The following is a 22,277-nucleotide window of genomic DNA, read 5'->3' on the forward strand; positions in this document are numbered from 1 at the left end:
AGGGCTGAATTATTAATAATATATTAATAAACTTATTAATAAAACAACTAAGTGTGCTTGTTACTTATCTGTGGCAGAGTTCCTCATCATTGACACTAATGACATTTTGAGATGAATACTTCTTTGGTATAACTGTGCATTGTAGGATGTTTAGCATCCCACTAAATTCCAGTAGTATCCCCTTCTCCAGTTGTGACAACCAAAAATATCTTCAGGCATCACCAAATGTAGCCTCTGGGGGGCAAAATTGTCCCCAGCTGAGAATCACCAATCAGAGGATGGAAGGAGAAACAAAACTTACCAGGGAACTCAGAAATCTAAGGAAGTAATAAGAACACAGATTAGACATAGATAAGAACTGTGAGAGAAGGGCAAGTGCTGGGATTCAGAGAAAGATCACACAACATAGCATCCACTCAAGCTGGCCTGAGAGAAGAGCCCCACCGTAAGGTTGCGGACACAAGCACTCGGAGTGCATGGGAGGGCTCCAGCCCCCTACCCTTAGTCTCCTGTTTCTTGTCCTCTTGGTTCATCCTCTGCACTGGCCACTGACTCTCCTCCTTATGCTCTGATTCCTCAGACCACACCTCTGCTCAGGAATATTCACTCCCTTGAACATGTCTCACCTTTCCAACTCCTTTGGCCTGAAATGCACCCCCTCCTCTCTTTGCCAGTGCAAATGGCCTCCCAAATTCCTTCAAAACCCTGCTCAGACTCCCCTCCTTTGTGGCATCCCATCCCACACCCATTTCTATCTTCCCACAGTGCACACAGTTTGGATGAGTCACTTGGTAATTAATGTCAGGAAGAGGTTCTCGTCTCTGGCTGCGTATCAGAATCACCTCTGGGACTTCTTATAAAATAAAGATCCCAGGAACAGCCCCAGAGCAACCCTGACTCAGTTGGTATGTTAGGAGTCTTGGATTTCTGTGGTTTTCCCAAACATTTCTGAGGCTTGGCCAGGTCTGAGATCCCCAGTCTAGGGGTGTGTTGTGTTGTTTACTTAATGTTTAACTTTTCATAGCTGTATGAAAAGTTTATAATCCAACATTAGAAATCAGTTGAAGGCAGGCATCATAAGTTGTGTGTTAGTGTGGCCAAGCAGAGAACTGTGATAAGAATTTGAGGAGCTAAGTACTAGTGCCAACTTTGCCAGACTGTGGCTGTGCAACTTTGCAAAAACCTTTCAGCTTCTCTGAGTCTCAGTTGTCTCATCTATACAAAGTGGGTCACCAGAACTGCCCTCCGGCCTCATGGTACTTTCATGAGAAGAAATGAAATAATGGAGGGGAAAGTTCTTTGACATCATTAAAGTGTGTTAGCAATGCATTTTAGTTCACTGTTATATATTTCCTGGAGCTGCATGCAGAAAAGCACAATAGAGACAAGTGAAGTCAGGAGTGGCCTGGAAAAGAAGGTGGCCCTGGGGTTGTAGCATGGGGGTGAGTGTGTGCGATTCACATAGAGAGGAGGAGGAGGCAAAAATCTTCTGGGTAGTGGGAGCAGAATCTGCAAAGGTTGAAGTTAGGACTAAATGTGTAATTTTTAAGAGGTCACAAGTGCTTCTTGTGAAAGACAGGTGGAGCAAGAGGTATGTATGGTGTCAGGTGGAGGCGGGAGGCACTGGATGTCAGGCTGGGGAGTTTGCATGCTGTCTTGGAGGCTGCAGGGGCCAATTTGTTTTTACCCAGATGTTTACTATTTCCATTTTTCTTCATTACTCTTTGAAGATCCAGGTTTCCCTCTGGTACCATTTCTCTTCAGCCGGAAGAACTTCCTTTGGCTTTCTTGAAGTGCATATCTTCTGGCAATGTATTCTCTGTTTTCTTTCATGATTTAAAAAAAAAAAAAAACCCTTTATTAAAGGGTATTTTTGCTGGATATGATTCTGGGATGATTTTTATTTTCTTTCAGCATTTTAAAGATGTTCCACTGTGTCTGTCTTCCATCGTTTATAAGAAGTCTGTAGTTATTCAAGTCACTTTATTTTCTTTACCTGCTTGCAAGATTTTCTCTTTTCTTTGGTTTTCTAAGTTTAACTGATACATTTAGGTGTAGTTGTCTTCATATTTATTCCATTTACTGAGCTTCTTGAGTCTGTAAATTCATTTAAATTTGTTTCATCAAATTTGGGGAATCTTCTAAATCTTCTTTAGAAAAAAAACTTGCTCCAGTCTTTCTCCTTTTCTTCTGAGACTCCAATTATGTCTATTTTAGACCTTTTGATATTGTCCCAAGGGTTCCTGAACAAGGGTTGTTGTTATTCACATTATTTTTCTCTTTACTTTTGAGATTGGGTAATTTCTCTTGATCTGTCTTCAAGTTCAGTGAATTTATTCTGTCATCTCCATTCTACTATTACGATAATAATATAATAATTTAAAATTTCAGCTTTACATATTTTCAGCTCTAGAATTTCTACTTAGTTACTTTTATATTTTTTATTTCTCTGCTGAGATTTCATATTTTATAATTTTTACAAGTACATTTTCCCTTACCTCATGTAGTGTAGTTAAATTAGTGTTTTAAAGTCCTTGTCTGAAAATTTCCATGTCTGGGTGTTATCAGACAGAGTTGGCCTCTGTTGATTATCTGTTGCTTTGAGAACAGCTCACATTTCACTGGTTCTTCACATATTGAATAATTTTGGACTGTAGGTGGACATTATGAATGTTACGTAGTGGAGTGTCTGAATTCTGGTGTATTTCTCTGAAGAGTGTTGATATTCTTGTTTTAATAGGCAATGAACTTGGTTAGACTGAAACCACAAACTTTGTTTCACTTGCAGAAGCTCACATCTCAGTTCAGTTTTTATGTTTGTTTGTTTCTTCAACCGTAAGGTGTCTTGAGTCTTCCCTGCTCAAGCATGGTTCAAGGATCAGCCAGAGACAGGGACAGTTTATACACAGAATTCTGGCCTCTCCTTCTCTGGTGCTATCCTTTCTGGAATTCTTTCTACAGTTTCCCATGACTGTGGTTGCTCCAGGTTCTGTCCTCTGGGTTCTTCAGGCCAGAAAGATGGTGGAGTTTGGCCATGACAGTGGCCTGCCTTCAGGCTAAAGCTGTGAAACAAAACCTTATCCCATGCTGCTCCTTTCTTTTAAATTTTGACTCCTCTTCAAAGTCTGCCTGCATTTGTTCACTCTTCATAGCCTTTGGGTCACTGCTTTTTTTTTTTAAATTTTTTCAAGCTTGTAGTTATCTATGAGGAAGGCAGCCTGTCAGACACTGACTCAGCTATACTGGGAGTAGAACCAGCTGGTTAATTTTTAAGCTGAGGGCTGAAATGCTCAGTCTAGCATTTTTGGTTGACTGGAGAGAGACCAGGGGGTGGGCTAGTGGAGAGACTAGTTGGGGAGTTACTAGCCAGACCCAACAGCATTAAAAATAGCGGCAATATTTTTTAAAGGGGTCATTTCAATAAAAGAACTCAGTGGTGCACAGGCATGGCCTGTAAGGAATAGATGAAAGGAAGAGAGAATTGTAGATGACTCCATGATGGATTATGTGTCTGGGTGGAAACAGAGAAGTTTCTGAGAGGATCAGTGACCAAAAAGATTTTAGACATACTTATTTGGTTCAGTGGCCATATCTCTCTGGGCTACTGTGACGTGGACCCTGACCTAGTGCGAGAGATTGGGGATAATGAATAAGTGTAATGGGCTGGCTAATGAACTCTCAAGAAGACAAGTCTGTGGTTTGTAGAGCTGCCATACTTGGGTGTTTGGGGGAGAGAAAGAGAAACCATCCTGGGGGCAAAGATAATAAATAAAAGCAGTACTATGCTAAGCTATGAAACCTGCTGAAATTGGCTAACCATCCTATGAGAAAATTTCATGGGATAAAACTTTTTACTTTTACCTTACTTTTTACTGTTATTGTCCCCAGGGTCAGAGAAGCTAACCAATTTGTCTAGAATTGCCCAACTGGTAAATGGCAATGCTGGGATTTGACCCCTGCTCAACTGCTAAGCTTGAGCTTCCAACCATAGCTCTATACTACATCTCTCTAGAAGGAGGACAAGAGAGCAGAGGGTTTCTTTCTTTCTTTCTTTTTTTTTTTTTTTTTTTTGAGACAGAGTTTCACTCTGTCGTCCAGGCTGGAGTGCAGTGGCGTGATCTCAGCTCACTGCAAGCTCCGCCTCCTGGGTTCACACCATTCTCCTGCCTCAGCCTCCTGAGTAGCTGGGACTACAGGCGCCCACCACCATGCCCAGCTAATATTTTTGTATTTTTAGTAGAGACGGGATTTCACCATGTTAGCCAGGATGGTCTCAATTTCCTGACCTCGTGATCTGCCCACCTCGGCCTCCCAAAGTGCTGGGATTACAGGCGTGAGCCACCGCGCCCGGCTGAGGGTTTTTTTTAAGTGAGAGTGATCAAGTTGGAAGATGTCAAAAGACTTGGCAAGTCACAGTTCAGTGCTTTCAGGGTGCTAGAGGGAACTTGTCTCCAGGCTGCAGGGTGTGAGGAAGAAACTCAGAAGTAAGGAAGTTAAGTGTAGACCCCAGGGTAAGCAACTGAAATAGTAGAAGGAAATGGAAGGAGCAAAGCAGAGAGTGGTTTTGTTTTGTTTTGTTTTTGATTCAGAGGCATCCTGAGGGTATTTGTAGGTAAGAGGATATTGTAGGTCAGGGACATTGAACACTGAGAGAAGCACAGCAGTGTAGGGCTGCACACTCTGAGGCTCTCCGGGAGGGTCCCTGCGTATAAATTGTGCTCTGCACATGCAAATTGTTCAACAGCCTTAAATGTGAGTTGCTCTACCTTGCCCTGACAATATCTGCTCATGCTGGGCATAGGCTTTAATGGCTTACAAAGCCACTTCCACCATTTTTATCTCATTTGATCCTGATAATAGCCATTCAGTCATTTCATGTAGAAGAAGTTAAGATTCAGCGAAGCTAACTGGCTTGTTATCAGGAAGGCAGAACTGGGACTCACCCGTAGACCACAGAACTCTCAGTAAGGAGTGAGTTGTTATAAGGGTAACTCATTCCCCCCCAATCTCCAATCTGGTACTGCTTAAAGGAAATCCCACTCTTTTGGAAGTGATGATAAAGAGTAGCTGCCCCTTTTCCACCTATCTTTGGCTCCTCCTCAGGGGAAGAGTAATGACATATTTGTTGACTTTAGGGGAAGGGGCTGAATATGTGTGGCCCAGGCCCTTCTGGGTCCTCTTTGACATCTTCCCACCCATCTACAGAGGGCTTTCCGGTGCTTCCTGCCAAGTGGTCACCTTCCTACCGCTGTAGGACAAGAGTCATAGTCAGACCTGGTGCCTGAGTGGACACATCTGTCTGATTCAGGGATAAAGGGTTACCCTCTGATCCAAGCTGCATTCTCAATTCATCTTTACCAGAACTGAAGCTGATTCATCTGCCAGTCACAGTGGCTTTCATGCTTGAGTTGGAAAGGGAAGGAGCAGGAATAAGAAAGCATCATTTACTTTTTCAGTGGGTCCCCCAGGGGAGCCTGGAATTGTTCTGTCTTCTCTGTGAAGCTGAATTCTAACATAAGAACTAGAAAGCTCTTACAAATCTTCTGCCCCAAGCCAACAGGGGCTTTGTGCTTCGTGGTGGGTCAGGAAGGGGTGGCTGGGGCCGTAGAAGCAGGGATTCTCTGAGTACTGTTTCTTTATCTACAGGTGAATGAGGAAATGAAGCTAAAGGTGCTGGGACAGGACTCCATCACGGTCACCTTCACCTCCCTGAATGAGACAGTAACACTTGCTGTGTCGGCAAACAACTGTCCTCATGGAATGGCATATGACAAACGGGTAAGGCAAGGCAGACCAGGCACCCCGCCCTGACCCCTGGGCATCTCAACGTGGGTTGCTTTTTCACATTTCAGGGCTTTTGCCCTTACTCCCCACCACCCTCCCATGCAAGGCCCTGCCTCTTCCTCTGCCATTATTCACTGCCTACTCTTAGTACCACCTTCTCTGTGAAACTTCTTATATCAATTAAGAGTCTCCCAGTTGTAAGTGACAGAATCCAGAGTGGACTAGCTTAAGCATGAAAAAAAATATAGTGGCTCAATAAACTGAGAAGTCTGTCAATATGCACTTTCAGGCATGGCTGGATCCAGGCCCTGAAATGATTCCACCAGATCTTCCCATCTCTTGGCTCTGCTTTCCTCTTTGTTGGTGTCCTTCTCAAGGAGTTTTTTTCCTGTTGATGACAAGATGACCATGAACATCTCTGGGCTATTATTATACCAGCTTTAGTGCCCCTGGAAGAAGAAGGACTTCTCTTTCCTACACACTCCAGTAGAAATGCCAGCATCAACACTCATTGGCTCTGTTAACTGCCCATATGTGAAACATTTCCTGTGGCCAGGCGTATGTATTGCTCCCATTGGCCAAGCTTGAGGCTCATGTCCATCCTGGGGCCAAGGTGTAAGATTACTCTCAAATGAACCACCTGGGCAAAGGATAAGGCAGAAGAGTTTCCCTAAAGGAAAATCAAAGTGCTGTTACCAGGAGAAGAAATGATGCTTAGTAGAATAACTACCAGTGCATGTTGATGACCTTCTCTACCACCCTCTTTCCATCCCAAGTAGAGTTAGTCTCTCCCTCTGCTCAGCCCTGCTGGCGGTGACAACCTCCATTCTAGACTCCTTTATTTTCAAGTCTATCTGCCCCACAAATTGGAAATTCCCTGTGATTCCCTCTGATGTCTGTTGTCCCAGGGCCCCCAGCATGAGGACTACTTCAAATTAAGTGTTTACCAAATATTTTTTGGGTGGATGAGAATACTGTGGTGACTGGGAGTCCAATTCTTCCATTCAATGGGTCATCATGGATCCTACTGTGTATCTGGTGATGTCAGCGCAACATCAGGGAGAGAGGTGGAGAGGATTAAGAGGACACAGTCCCTACACCCTGAGTGTATATCCCGAGAGAGAACACTTGACCTCAACACAAGATGGGGGTAACCAAAGCTCAGGTGGGTAGAGCAGACTATTTGAGCTCCCCACAGGTCACTCTGCCCACTAAGGGAAGGCTCCTAGAAGCAAAAGCAGGGTGACCACACTTCACAATTTGCCTAGAGCCAGTCCCAGTTTATACCGGAGCAATTATACACCTGGAGCAATTGTAAATGGCACTCTGTGTCCCCCTCAAAAGTGTCCTGGTTTGGATGATAGATTATATGATCATCCCAAGCAAGAAGCTCTTAAGCTGTGTGGGCACTTGCCACTGTATGCCACAAGCTGACAGATGCTCAAAGCTGGCAGAGCCCAGCAAGGGCAACCAACCCAATGTCCAATAAGGATATAGGGTGTGGGCATTTGTTAGGGGTCTCCTTTGTTACTCCTGGAGGAAAACATTGCATCTGTTTTTTTTTCCCCCACTACATTTTCATTCCAGCAGCATTTCACCTTCATTAATCCATTAACAAATTCAGTAAACATTTATTATCACCTGCGGCAGGCCAAGTTGGCTGCTGGAGATGAGAAATAAAGAAGTCTCATTCCCTCTAAACTCTGAAATTCTCTCAATATAATGGAAGGGGCAAAAGCATGGGCACCAATTATCATCTAGCTTGACTCTTGTGGTGTGCCAGAGGGTCGTGTGGAATCTGGTAGGAGAGGAGAAGAGGAAGCACTGGAGAAATGCAGGTACCTGTGAACCTGGCATGCATTGGTTACTTCAAAGAGCAAACTACCGGCAAGAATTTGAGTCCATTTGGGCTGAGATGAATGATCTTGCTTATTGATGCATCTGCCCTGTCAATTTGGTTCCACAGTCTCACCATGAAAGGCCATTGGTTCTGTTCTATTCTGTTCTGTTCTATTCTATTCTATTCTATTCTATTGTTATTTAATTGAGACCAAGCCTTGTCTGTCACCCAGGCTGGAGTGCAGTGGTGCAATCTTGGCTCACTGCAGCCTCTGCTTCCCAGGTTCAAGCAATCCTCATGCCCTCAGGCTCCCGAGTAGCCGGGATTACAGGTGCGCACCACCACGCCAGCTCATTTTTGTATTTTTAGTAGAGACGGGGTTTCACCATGTTGGCCAGGCTGGTCTCAAACTCCTGACCTCAAATGATCCACCCACCTCAGCTTCCCAAAGTGCTGGGATTACAAGCGTGAGCCACCGTGCCTGGCCAGAAAAAGTTATTGTTAAGTGATTAAGTATGCACTGGAGGGTACAAAGTCACCTACCTATGTTTCTTGGAAACCTTTTTAGATTGTGTTTTAAAAGTGTGAATCTACTTTACTTATCAAAGGCAATGGATATTAGAAAATTATTTATTCTCATAAAATTGCGGCAATGCTTCATTTTTCTGGCAACCTCTTGTCTGATTATCTCTGAAATTTGGAATGCAGCTGAGAACCAAGATATAAGCAATTCAAGACCCCCATAAGCAACTGAGAGAAATCACTCTCAGTCTGTGTACCCAACAAGCCCCTTAGGCCTAGAAAAGCCCCTAGGAATTCAAGTCTTATTTTCTTACCTTAAAGCAACCTCCTCAAGATGGAATTAGAAGTCTAGAGCTGTGCTGTCCAATATTGTAGCCATGAGTCACACATAGCGATTGAGCCCTTGAAATGTGACAAATCCAAATGGAGATGGGCTCTTCATGGAAACGCACACTGCATTTCAAAGACTTAGTGCTGGCTTGGCACGGTGGCTCACGCCTGTAATCCCAGCACTTTGGGAGGCCAAGGTGGACGGATCACAAGGTCAGCAGATGGAGACCATCCTGGCTAATACGGTGAAACCCTGTCTCTACTAAAAATACAAAAAATTAGCCAGGTGTGATGGCGGGCACCTGTAGTCCCAGCTACTGGGGAGGCTGAGGCAGAAGAATGACATGAACCCGGGAGGCAGAGCTTGCAGTGAGTGGAGATAGAGCCACTGCACTCCAGTCTGGGCAACAGAGTGAGACTCCGTCTCAAAAAAAAAAAAAAAAAAAAAAAAAAAGAAAAAAGATTTAGTGTAAGTTGAGAATGTAAAATTTCTCAATAATTGACTATTTTGATGATATGTTGACATAACCCTATTTTTGATATACTGGTTTAAATCAATAGATAATTAGAATTAATTTTCCCTTTTAAAAATGTTTTTAATGTGGCTACTAGGACCATTTTCAACTACACGTGTAGCTCACATTATACTTCTAGTGGAGCATGCTGGGGTAGAAGGTAGAGTCTCTATTAAGGGAAGCTTATCAAGGCATGGTTTGACAGTGCGGTAGAAGACTGAGAGGTTATTTAAAATGACACAGTAATTCAAAGAGCATAACTGTCTTAAGGAAATGTAACATAGGGACAAACAGACCAATACACTGAGGCAGATTCTGAAAACAGTGCTGCATTATAGAAAGCTGAAGCAGATGTTGACCAAGATTGACTTGCCAAAAAAATAATTCTGATCATAACCTCTTTTGAGAGTGCAAGCATGTGTATTCTGTATGACAATTTTCTAACAAGATAAACAGAAACAATGAGTAAATATGTTTTCTTGTGGGTAATGGGATTTCCAAATGTTGCCCTTAACCACATGATTAAGCGTCTCAGGATATTTTACTTGAAATCCTGAGGCTTAGAAAATTAGCTTATCTTGGATTCTTGGACCAAGATTCTTGGACCAAGCTGCACAGAGCTTCCAAGAAAATGTGCTGAGTGTTGGGGCTGGCAGAAGGTCTCGGCTAGGAAGAGGCCATAGGGCCTTGGGCCAGTCCCTTCCCTGTCTGGGTCTCAGTTTCCTCATCTGTGTGGTGATGCATAAGGGCCCGCCCAGCTTTAACACACCCCCACTTTTACAGTCCATTCAGTTCCACCTGTGGGTGTTTATTTGGGGTCGGTGATCACTCGTTAGCAAAACCATGGTCGCCCTGTAAGGCTGGAGGTGGGGGCGGGAGCAGCCTCCTCCCTCCAAGTCCCTGTCACTGAGAAGCTTGTTAAATGTCTTCCCCAGACACCCATTGCCCTGGAAAGAGCCACCCATCAGACAGACAGGCAGAATAGCGGTCCCAGCTTTTACAGCCCTGAGGCCTGGCTCCTCACTAAATATTTCCATCAAGGCAGCACTTAGGAAGCGAGACAACAGCCTCTGTTTAAATGCTTTATTAGCCCAGTTTGCCACCTCAGGTCCTTTTTGGAAGCAGGCTGGGTATAAATTTCAAATAAATAAATAAATAAATAAGATGAGCGCAGAAGCAGCAACTGGGGCCAAGAATCAGAAGGATGGTTGAGGCTTTGCCATTTGTTGGGGACATCCTTCATAGATTTCCTGCCTGCAGCATAAAGAACTCATGGGCTGACTTTGTTGTTCATCAGGAAATCTGATACTGCCCACCCCACTCTTGCCACTTGAGGCTTAAATTCCACAGGAGAAATATTTTTTCCTACCTTCTCTGTGTTACGTGGGAGATGTAGAGATGATAGATCTTCCTCTCAAGGAGCTAAATGAGTTTAGGGACAAAGGAAGTGAAAAAAAAATAAAATGAACAGGACCCAGGGCAGAAAGGACAGGAAGGGACACGTGTGGAAGTTCAGCAGAGGGAGCAGTTGCTGTTGGCTGAGGAAATCAGAAGGCTTCCTAGAGAGAAAGACCGAATATAACTACCTCTGGAATCTGGGCCTGATTTTGCAGTGCCACTGACGTGCCCCAGCTGTTCAGAGCAGGTCTTAGGTTGGGTCTCCTGGAAAACCCAACCTAAGTGCAGTAGAAGACTGAGAGGTTATTTAAAATGACGCAGTAATTCAAAGAGCATAACTGTCTTAAGGGAATGTAACATAGGGACAAGCAGACCAATACATTGAGGCAGATTCTGAAAACAGTGCTGCATTATAGAAAGCCGAAGCAGATGTTGACCAAGACTGTGAAATGGAGCCAAGTATGCAGGAGTTTACTGGGGACTGCTCTTGGGAACAGCCCCTTTGAGGGTCTGAAGGAAGGCAGAGGGAGAGGGCAGCCGTGGCAGAGTCCTTAGCAATCCCGTGGGGAGCCCTGGAGCCAGAATGATCCTTCAGCATAATCCCAAATGGAAGCAAGAGGCCTGGGCCTTTGTGGCCTGCAATGACCAGTCAGCCTCTGTAACCTTGGCCAGAGGCAGGCTCTCAGCTGGGCACTGTCAGCAGCCACTGTTTTGACAGCTGGAGGGATGAAGGGGCTCCTGGGGGATGCACCGCAGCATCTACTGCAGAGGGAGGCCTGCAGAGAAAGCTCTGCAGAGGGCTTTATAGTCCACTTACTCACGAATGCAATAGCATTTACTGAGCGCCTGCATGACAAGCACTCAGACACACAGAAGACCAAGACTCGGTCCCTTCCCTCCAGACGATTGCAGTCTAGTGGGAAGACAGGCTCAAACACAGCCATCACTTGGCAAAGTGCTAACTTCCATCTTCAAGCTGCATTGAGCATGATGAGAGTCCAAGGCAAGAAGCAGTTCTTCCCAGTCGAATCAGGGAAAACCCTCCGAGGAGTCGGGCCTGGGCCTGTGTGCAGGAACTTACTGGGCTGAGAGGGAGAGAGGTGTGTTCCAGGTAGGAGTTAGGGGGCGGGCAATAGCACAACCTCTGAACTGGAGCAAGTGTTAGTTATCCTGGGCTAGGCAGCTGGCTCCTCGAGGGGCGAGTGACACCTGCCCCCTCCTTTGCCTCTCTGCAGCTGAACCGCAGAATCAGCAACATGGACGACAAGGTGTATAAGATGAGCCGAGCCCTGGCTGAGATCAAGAAGCGGTTTCAGAAGACAGTGACTCAGTTCATTAACTCTGTCTTGCTGGCCGCAGGTAAGGAGGCTGAAAGATGGGCAAAGGCCTATCTGCTGGCTTCCCCAGTCCTGAGATTCCGGCAGGTCATCTCAAGGGACAGACCTTTACTTTCCCGCCCATTCCATCTTCAGTCTGAGTCTTCAGGGAAGTAGGCATGGCAGAGATATTTCCCCATTTCAGGTGGGATCATTGGGCTCAGGTGACTTAAGGCCACACAGCTAGGAATAGTGACGTGGGCCCACTTGCATTTCTGAGCTCTCTCCTGGAGTGTCTGGCACATCTCCATGAGATTGTCTTATTTTCCTGGGTTTCTCAGTGGCTGGCTGTGTCCCTCTTGGTCCCCACCCCACATCTATATTCACCTTTAGCTCTGTCTCACATATCACCCATCATCCATTTGGAGCCCCTGCTCCTCCCTTCTGTTTGTGGATCTCAGAAGAGAAAAATGCAGTCACCTCTCTAGGCTGTCCCTGTTAGGCCCACAGAGATCCCCCAAGGCCAATGTGGGTGGCCTCAGGACCCTTCCACCTCTGAGCCCCTCTACTGAGTGCTGATGGGCCTGGGAACAAGGATACATTGACCCCTATTCTGTGCCACCCCCTGGCGGAGCATGGAGGGGCTGTGCTTCCCCCACTGCCTCTCTGGGGAGTTTCTCCTTGTCCCCAGAGACTTCGATCGCCCCTTCTCTGGGAAGCCTTCCTTGACTTCCCTAGCAGAATGGGTCACACCTCCTTTGGGCTCCCATATTATTTATTTTTTCTTTTTTTTCCACCCACATGAAAGAAAGGATCCCACAGCACTTTGTACATGTTCTCCCACTTAATTATTTATTTTTTCTTTTTTTTCCACCCATATGAAAGAAAGGATCCCACAGCACTTTGTACATGTTCTAATTATACATCTTACTACTTAGCATTGTGACTATGTCCCCCATCCTGCTCCCCCACTCGGAATTTCCGGAGGCTGGGAATTCTGTCTTGGGGTGCCTCTGCATGCTCAGCACCCACATTTGAGAAATGCTGGTGAGTGAAGAGACGAGAGGTCCCTGGCCTTAGAAGTTTTCCAGTCTAGTAGGGAAAGCAAGACAAGAATATAAATAAATACAATATAACCAAGAAAATAGACGGAATTGACTCAAAGCTGGAGACACAGGGAACAACACTCTCGAGGAAGGAACAGCATGGCCCAGGAATGTATTGTGTAGTTAGCCTCTACATTCGGTGCTGGGGAGGACACACACAGGCTGAATGGAACAGGCCCCAGCGTGGGTGGGGAGAGTGAGATTGAAGCTAGGTGTCTTGAAAAATGAGTACGAAAGGAGACCTATTCATTCTTACTTTCTTACAACCCAACATTTGGCAGTGTCACTGATGAGTGCGCTGGGACAGGAGCACTGTACTGGACAGCAAAGGGGAGGTGCCGGAGAATCAGTGAGAGCGGAGGGGAGCAGATGGGGGTGAGCCAAAGTGCACTTAGATGTTTCCAGTGTGGGACCAGGGACAGAGGAGTCCTGGCCATGAAGGGAAAATGACAGCAGTGTCTTTTTAACAGGTCTGTTTACCATTGAATATCCCACCAAAAAGGAGGAGGCAGAATTTGTTCGGTTCAAGATGAAATCTGGAACTCATCCCGAGCGGCTCCCCAAGCTAAGTTTATACTCAGGAGAAAATCTTTTACGATCTCCGTCAGGCCAACTGGAATCCTCAGTTGCAGAGACTTTGAAGGATGAGCCTGAGTCTGCTTCTGTGAGCCCAGTTCGGAAGAAGACCACCAAAATCCACACCAAAGCCAAGGTCACATCCAGGTTGGCTTGGTCCTTCACGTCTTCCACAGCATCGGGTGTTGTGATGGGCAGTGGGCACAGGATAGTGAACCCAACAGGTGGGGCCCCTCTCTTTTGGAGCTTAAATTCCAAGAGCAAGTAAAGCGAGGAGATAAACACATGAACAAACGAAATAATTTTAGACAGCGATAAGGACTAGGAAGAAAAGAATCGGAGTAAGGGATTAGGGCATGGGTTGGCTATGGACCAAATTTGGCCCAGCTGCCAATTTTTGTGGGTGAGCTAAGAATGATTTTTATATTTTTAAGTGCTTGAAAGAGAAAAAAAAATCAAAAGATTTCATGACAGGGGAAATGATATAAAAATTTAAATGTCGGTATCCATAAATAAGATTTTCTGGGAACATGGCTACACCCACTCATTCACCTATCATCTACAGCCGCTTTCTCGCGACAGTGGACACATTGAGGTCAGGCCTGCAAAGCCTCAGGTATTCACTGCCTGGGTCTCTATAGAAAATGTTGCCTGGCATCTGGGATAGAGAGTGGCTGGAAAGTGAGGTGGGATGGGCTGTGATAGAGAGTGAGGGAAGGCAGTTCGGAGATTATATTGAAATCCAGATGCAAAGGATGATAAACAGGTGGCCAGGAACAGATATGGGGAAGGAACACCAGGCCGAGGGCCCAGCAAATCCAAAGGCACTGAGACAGGAGTGAGGTTGGTATGCATGAGAGAGTAAGAAGGCTAGTGAGGCTGGAGTGTGGTAAAGAAGGGGATAACGATGCAAATTAAGGACCGAGATGTAGGCAGGTGTTTAGTCATGTAGCCTTGATAGTGTTATGGAAGGCCATTCCATAAGGAAGTGACATCATCAGATTTATCTTTTTTTTTTTTTTTTTTTTTCAGACAGAGTCTCTCTCTGTCACCCAGGCTGGAGTATAGTGGCATGATCTCAGCTCACCGCAACCTCTGTCTCCTGGGTTCTCCTGCCTCAGCTTCCCTAGTGCTGGGACAACAGGCCTGAGCCACCACGCCTGCCTAATTTTTGTGTTTTTAGTAGAGACAGGGTTTGCCATGTTGGCAAGGCTGGTCTCGAACTCCTGACCTCATGTGATCCACCCACCTGGGCTCCCAAAGTGTTGGGATTACAGGCGTGAGCCAGTGCACCCAGCCTGGGATTTATCTCTTTTTAACTTTAAAAAAGTATTAAAATATTTTTCATGTTTTAACTTTTTTAAAAATGTAAAATGCATACAGAAAAATGAGCAAATCCTGAGTGTGTAGCTCAATTAATATCACAAAGTAAACATATCCTATAACCACCAAGTCAAGAAATAGAGCATTACCAGCTCCTTAGAAGCCCCTTTTTGTCCCATCCAAATGACCAGTCTCACCTTCCTTCCCAGGTGGCAGATTGCTAACACCAGAGATTAGTTTTTATTGTTTTCTAAAACCTCATTAAAATAGATCTCTTTGTTGTGTCTTCTTTGGTGTCTGGTGTCTTTGTCTCAACATTATGATTGTGAGATGTGTGCATGTTATTATGTATAGCAATAGTTTCTTCTTTTTCATTACTTTATAGTAATTGATTGTAAATACACCAGAAAGTATGCATTCTATGTTGATGAATATTTGGTTGTTTTGGTAATAGCAAACTGTGCTACTATTGGTTGGCATACTCAGTGAAATTGCTATCACTGAGTATGTGTATGTTCAGCTTCTAGTACAGACTGTCCGTTTTCCGCCATGGTTGTTTTACGTTCTGCTCCCGCCAGCAGTGTTTCTGAGAGTTTGGTTGCTCCACATCTTCACCAGTGCTTGGTATGGTCAATCATTTTAATATAGCCATTCTGTAATAATGAAATGTGTTGTCTTAGTGATGAAATGGTTTTTTTATTTGCATTTCCCTGATGACTATAGAGGCTGAGCACCCTCCATTGTTCATTGTCAGTTTTAAATACAGCAGTCCTTCTTATCCTCAGGGGATGATTTCCAAGACCCACAGTGGATGCCTGAAACTGTGAACAGTACCAAACCCTATATATACTCTGTTTTTCACTATACATACGTACACCACAGCCAAGATGCAGGACAGTTCCATCAACCCCCAACCAAGAGAAAGAAATTCCCTTGTGCTGTTCTTTTGTAGTTAAACCCTTCCCTCACCCTTAATCCCTGACAACCCCTAATCTGTTCTTTGTAGATATAGTTTTGCATTTTCCAGAATGTCATGTAAATGTAAGTATACTGTATACAGCCTTTTGAATCTATCTTCTTTAACTTAGTGTAATACATGCAGGATTCACCCATATTGTTACATGGATCAACGGTTCATTTCTTTTTATTGCTGTGTAGTGTTCTGTCTCAGCGGTGCCAACGCCACCCCCACATTCAGAGATTTACTAGGACCCATGAGACTCATTATATAGTTGTATTCATGGATAAGGTTTATTATAGTGAAAGAATATATGATATGATCAGCAAAGGAAAAAGACACAGGTAGAATCTGAAGGACACAGGTGTGTCTTCTGGTGCACAGTGAGAGGACACACCTAGCATGCTCCTTTCTCTAGCAGAAAAAAAGGCAGTAACATGTATGCAATGTTTCTGCTAAGGAAGCTCACGGGGGACCAAAACCCAGGCTTTTTAGTAGTTACTGGTCGCATAGGCACCCTAAGCCTAGCAACTAGCAAAATTCCAGGCTGCCAGAAGGAAAACCGGTGTTCAGCGTAAATCATATTGTTTGCAGTCTAGGCATAGAGCAGGGTGCCAAGTTCCCAGACACCAGCCAAGGGCTAATGTTGTAAAGAAGTTTGTCTAAAGATAACAGCCTCAAGCCTTGTAATGTTAATTTTTTTCTGTATATAATACATGGCATGGATGGGCAAAATTTGTTTATCCATTCAACCACTGAAAGATATTTGGATTGTTTTCAGCTTTTTCTGATTATGATAAAACTGCTATAAATACTCATGAGCAGGCTTTTATGTGAGCCTAAGTTTTCATTTCACTTAGGTAAATACTTAAGAGCTAGATTGCCTGGTTTTATAGTAAATGCATGTTTAACTTTGTAAGAATGCCAGCTGTGAAAGTAGCTGTGCCATTATCCATGTCCACCAACAATGTATGAGAGTTCCAGTTGCTCCAAATCTTTGTTAGCACTTGGTATTGTTGGGGTTTGTTTTTTGTTGTTTTTGGTTTTTTGCCATTCAATAGACGTGAGGTAATATCCCATTATCATTTGAATTTGTATTTCCCTATAAACTAAAGTTGTTGAGCATCTTTTCATGGCTTATTTACCATTCATATATTTTCTTTGGGGAAGTATCCAAATCTTTTGCACATTTCAAAATTGGATTGTTTTCTTACTGTGAGTTTTGAGAGTTCTTTATTCTGGGTATAAGTCTTTTATCAGATATGTGACTTGAAATATTTTCTTCAGTCTTTGACTTAATTTTTTATTTTCTTAACAGTGTAATTGCAGAGTAAAATGTATTTGGATGAAGTCTGATTGAAATGGGTTTTTTCTTTTCTGGATTGTGATTTGTTGTCATGTCTAAAAACCCTTTGTTTAACCCAGTGTTTCTCAACCAGAGATGAGTTTGCCCCATGGGGGACATTTGACAATGTTTGGAAACATTTTTTATTGTCATGACTAGGGAGGGGGCGCTACTGCCATCTAGTGAGTTGAGGACAGAGATGCTGCTAAACATCCAGCAGTACACAAAACAGCTCCACATAACAAAGAATTATGACATTCACAATGTCGATAGTGCCAAGATTGAGAATTCCTGGCCTAACCCAATGTCACAAAAATTTCTCCTATGTTTTCTTCTAAAAGGTTATTATAGTTTATGTTTTAGGTCTATGATCCATTTTGAGTTAATTTTTATATAAGGTATGAAGTATGAATTGAAGTTTGTTTGTTTTACATATGGATAGTCAATTGTTCCAACAGTTTTTTTCTTAAAGATAAATTTCTCCATTAAATTATCTTTGCACCTTTGGGTCTCTTTCTAGACTCTGTTTTGTTAATATGGTGAATTACTTTGATTTCAAATGTTGAACCAGTTTTGCATTCCTGGGATAAACTCCACTTGATCATAATGTATTATTCTTTTTCTGTATTGCTGGATTCAATTTGCTAGTATCTTGTTGAAGAATTTTTCATCTATACTTATAACGGTTATTGGTCTGTAGTTTTCCTTTCTTGTAATGTTTTTGTCCATTGAGACAAGCATATAATTTTCCTCCTTTATTCTATTATTGTGGTGAATTATGTTGATATTAATATGGATATATTTCAGATATTCAACCAATCTTATATTCCTGACATAAACTCAACTTGGTTATGATATATTTCCTTTTTATGTATTTCTAGATTTGATTTGCTACTACTTTAGGAGTTTTTGCATCTGTGCTTATAAGGCAGACTGGTCAATAATTTTTCCTTTCTTGTCATGTTATGGTCAGAAGTATTTCTTCTTTATCTATTATCTAGTGGACTTTATGTACATATGGATTATTTCTTCCCTAAATATTTGATAGAATTTGCCAGTGAAGTCACCTCTTCCTGGGATTTTCTTTCAGTGGAAGTTTTTAATTAAAATTTTTATTTTTAGTAGATATAGGACTATTCAGATTTCTTTTTGTGTTTATTATGATAAGTTGGATTTTTCTAGGAATTTACCGTTTTATCTAAATGTTTAAATATGTTGAAGTTTTTTTTTTTTTTTTTTTTTTTAAGACGGAGTCTCTCTCTGTCGCCAGGCTGGAGTGCAATGGCACCATCTTGGCTCAGGGCAACCTCTGCCTCCCGGGTTCAAGCAATTCTCTTGCCTCAGCCCCCCAAGTAGCTGGGATTACAGGCACGCAGCACCACACCCAGCTAAATTTTGTATTTTAGTAGAGACAGGGTTTCACCATGTTGACCAGGATGGTCTTGATCTCCTGACTTCATGATTCGCCCGCCTTGGCCTCCCAAAGTGCTGGGATTACAGGCAAGAGCCACCATGCTCGGCCTATGTTGAAGTTTTTAAAAAGATCCTCTTGCAATATTTTAAATGACTATGTTGATCTCTAGTGATACCCTCTTTTACAATACTATTGTTAATTATTTTTGCCATTTTTCTTTTCTCGTTGATTAGTCCCAGGATTTATTGATTTATTAGTGTTTCCAAAGAAGCAAATTTTAATTGTGTTGATCTTCTCATACATTTGTCTTATTATTTCATTAACTGTTACTCTTATCTTTATTATTTTCTTCTGTCTACTTTCTTTGGGTTTAATTTTATATTCTTTTTCTGACTTCCTGAGGTGGATGCTTAGATAATTAGACTTTTACTTTATCTTTTTTGAATATATACATATAATATTATAAATTTCCCTCAAAGTCCAGTTTTAGCTGCATCCCACAAGGTCTGATATGCCATATGGTAATTATTAAGCTCAAAATATTTTGTAATTTTTCATTCTTATTTCTTTCTTGTCCCATTGGATATTTAGAGTGTGTAACATAATTATACCATTTGGGGATTGTCTAGTTATCATTTTTTCTTTTTAACATTAAATTGTGTGTGGTCAGAGAAAATAACTGCATAATTTCAATCCTCTGAAATTTGCTTAGACTTGTTTTATGGCCCAGCACGTAGTCAATTTTGGTAAATGTTTCATGCGGAGCTAAAATGATGCATATTCTGCAGTTTTTTGATACAGCATTTTATAAATGTCAGGTCAATTTATTTAATTTTTTTTTTTTTTTTTTTTTTTTTTTTTTGAGATGGAGTCTCTCTCTGATGCCCAGGCTGGAGTGCAGTGGTACTATCTCAGTTCACCGCAAGCTCCGCCTCCCAGGTTCACGCCATTGTCCTGCCTCAGCCTCCTGGGTAGCTGGAACTATAGGCGCCCGCTGCCACACCCAGCTAATTTTTTGTATTTTTAGTAGAGATGGGGTTTCACGGTGTTAGCCAGAATGGTCTCGATCTCCTGACCTTGTGATCTGCTCGGCTCAGCCTCCCAAAGTGCTGGGATTACAGGCATGGGCCACTGCACCTGGCCTATTAATTTAATTTATTAATCATATTGCTTAAATCTTATATATACTTATAAATACTTTCTTATTTGTATCATTTACTGATAGAAGTGTGTTAATATCTTTCACAATAATTTTGGAGCTCTCTATTTCTCCTTTCATTTCTGTCAATTTTTTTTTTTTTTTTTATTATACTTTAAGTTCTAGGGTACATGTGCATGACGTTTATATCATGTATAACTCCCCAATGCAATCCCTCCCTCCTCCCCCCTCCCCATGATAGGCCTCAGTGTGTGATGTTCCCCTTCCCGAGTCCAAGTGATCTCATTGTTCAGTTCCCACCTATGAGTGAGAACATGCGGTGTTTGGTTTTCTCTTCTTGTGATAGTTTGCTAAGAATGATGGTTTCCAGCTGCATCCATGTCCCTACAAAGGACGCAAACTCATCCTTTTTGATGGCTGCATAGTATTCCATGGTGTATATGTGCCACATTTTCTTAATCCAGTCTGTCACAGATGGACATTTGGGTTGATTCCAAGTCTTTGCTATTGTGAATAGTGCCGCAATAAACATACGTGTGCATGTGTCTTTGTAGTAGAGTAATTTATAATCCTTTGGGTATATACCCAGTAGTGGGATGGCTGGGTCATATGGTACATCTAGTTCTAGATCCTTGAGGAATCACCATACTGTTTTCCATAATGGTTGAACTAGTTTACAATCCCACCAACAGTGTAAAAGTGTTCCTATTTCTCCACATCCTCTCCAACACCTGTTGTTTCCTGACTTCTTAATGATTGCCATTCTAACTGGTGTGAGATGGTATCTCATTGTGGTTTTGATTTGCATTTCTCTGATGGCGAGTGATGATGAGCATTTTTTCATGTGTCTGTTGGCTGTATGGATGTCTTCTTTTGAGAAATGTCTGTTCATATCCTTTCCCCACTTTTTGATGGGGTTGTTTGTTTTTTTCTTGTATATTTGTTTGAGTTCTTTGTAGATTCTGGATATTAGCCCTTTGTCAGATGAGTAGGTTGCAAAAATTTTTTCCCATTCTGTAGGTTGCCCGTTCACTCTGATGGTAGTTTCTTTAGCTGTGCAAAAGCTCTTTAGTTTAATTAGATCCCATGTGTCAATTTTTGCTTTTGCTGCCGTTGCTTTTGGTGTTTTAGACATGAAGTCCTTGCCCATGCCTATGTCCTGAATGGTACTACCTAGATTTTCTTCTAGGGTTTTTATGGTATTAGGTCTAACATTTAAGTCTCTAATCCATCTTGAATTAATTTTCGTATAAGGGGTAAGGAAAGGATCCAGTTTCAGCTTTCTACTTATGGCTAGCCAATTTTCCCAGCACCATTTATTAAATAGGGAATCCTTTCCCCATTTCTTGTTTCTCTCAGGTTTGTCAAAGATCAGATGGCTGTAGATGTGTGGTATTATTTCTGAGGACTCTGTTCTGTTCCATTGGTCTATATCTCTGTTGTGGTACCAGTACCATGCTGTTTTGGTTACTGTAGCCTTGTAGTATAGTTTGAAGTCAGGTAGCGTGATGCCTCCAGCTTTGTCCTTTTGACTTAGGATTGTCTTGGCAATGCGGGCTCTTTTTTGGTTCCATATGAACTTTAAAGCCGTTTTTTCCAATTCTGTGAAGAAAGTCATTGGTAGCTTGATGGGGATGGCATTGAATCTATAAATAACCTTGGGCCCTATGGCCATTTTCACGATATTGATTCTTCCTATCCATGAGCATGGTATGTTCTTCCATTTGTTTGTGTCCTCTTTGATTTCACTGAGCAGTGGTTTGTAGTTCTCCTTGAAGAGGTCCTTACATCCCTTGTAAGCTGGATTCCTAGGTATTTTATTCTCTTTGAAGCAATTGTGAATGGAAGTTCATTCCTGATTTGGCTCTCTGCTTGTCTGTTACTGGTGTATAAGAATGCTTGTGATTTTTGCACATTAATTTTGTATCCTGAGACTTTGCTGAAGTTGCTTATCAGCTTAAGGAGATTTTGGGCTGAGACAATGGGTTTTCTAAATATACAATCATGTCATCTGCAAACAGGGACAATTTGACTTCTTCTTTTCCTAACTGGATACCCTTTATTTCTTTCTCTTGCCTGATTGCCCTAGCCAGAACTTCCAACACTATGTTGAATAGGAGTGGTGAGAGAGGGCATCCCTGTCTTGTGCCAGTTTTCAAAGGGAATTTTTCCAGTTTTTGCCCATTCAGTATGATATTAGCTGTGGGTTTGTCATAAATAGCTCTTATTATTTTGAGGTACGTTCCATCAATACCGAATTTATTGAGCGTTTTTAGCATAAAGGGCTGTTGAATTTTGTCAAAAGCCTTTTCTGCATCTATTGAGATAATCATGTGGTTCTTGTCTTTGGTTCTGTTTATATGCTGGATTACGTTTATTGATTTGTGAATGTTGAACCAGCCTTGCATCCCAGGGATGAAGCCCACTTGATCATGATGGATAAGCTTTTTGATGTGCTGCTGAATCCGGTTTGCCAGTATTTTATTGAGGATTTTTGCATCGATGTTCATCAGGGATATTGGTCTAAAATTCTCTTTTTTTGTTGTGTCTCTGCCAGGCTTTGGTATCAGGATGATGTTGGCCTCATAAAAAGAGTTAGGGAGGATTCCCTCTTTTTCTATTGATTGGAATAGTTTCAGAAGGAATGGTACCAGCTCCTCCTTGTACCTCTGGTAGAATTCAGCTGTGAAT

At 42.5% G+C, this 22,277-nt stretch overlaps 1 protein-coding gene across 2 annotated transcripts in view; it reads left to right on the forward strand.

Annotated features, from left to right (window-relative positions):
• The window catches only part of CUNH3orf20 (chromosome unknown C3orf20 homolog), a 108,845-nt gene that overhangs the window by 43,872 nt on the left and 42,696 nt on the right, over positions 1-22,277 (forward strand). For both annotated transcript variants that reach the window (XM_033210803.1, XM_033210804.1), the window contains exons 10-12: positions 5,647-5,778; positions 11,625-11,748; positions 13,282-13,534. In XM_033210803.1, coding sequence (XP_033066694.1) covers positions 5,647-5,778; positions 11,625-11,748; positions 13,282-13,534 — 509 coding nt within the window. The remainder of the gene's footprint in view (positions 1-5,646; positions 5,779-11,624; positions 11,749-13,281; positions 13,535-22,277) is intronic.

This window comes from Trachypithecus francoisi, unplaced genomic scaffold (genome assembly GCF_009764315.1).
Source record: "Trachypithecus francoisi isolate TF-2019V2 unplaced genomic scaffold, Tfra_2.0 Lachesis_group0, whole genome shotgun sequence".
In the NCBI taxonomy this organism is placed as follows: Eukaryota; Metazoa; Chordata; class Mammalia; order Primates; family Cercopithecidae; genus Trachypithecus; species Trachypithecus francoisi.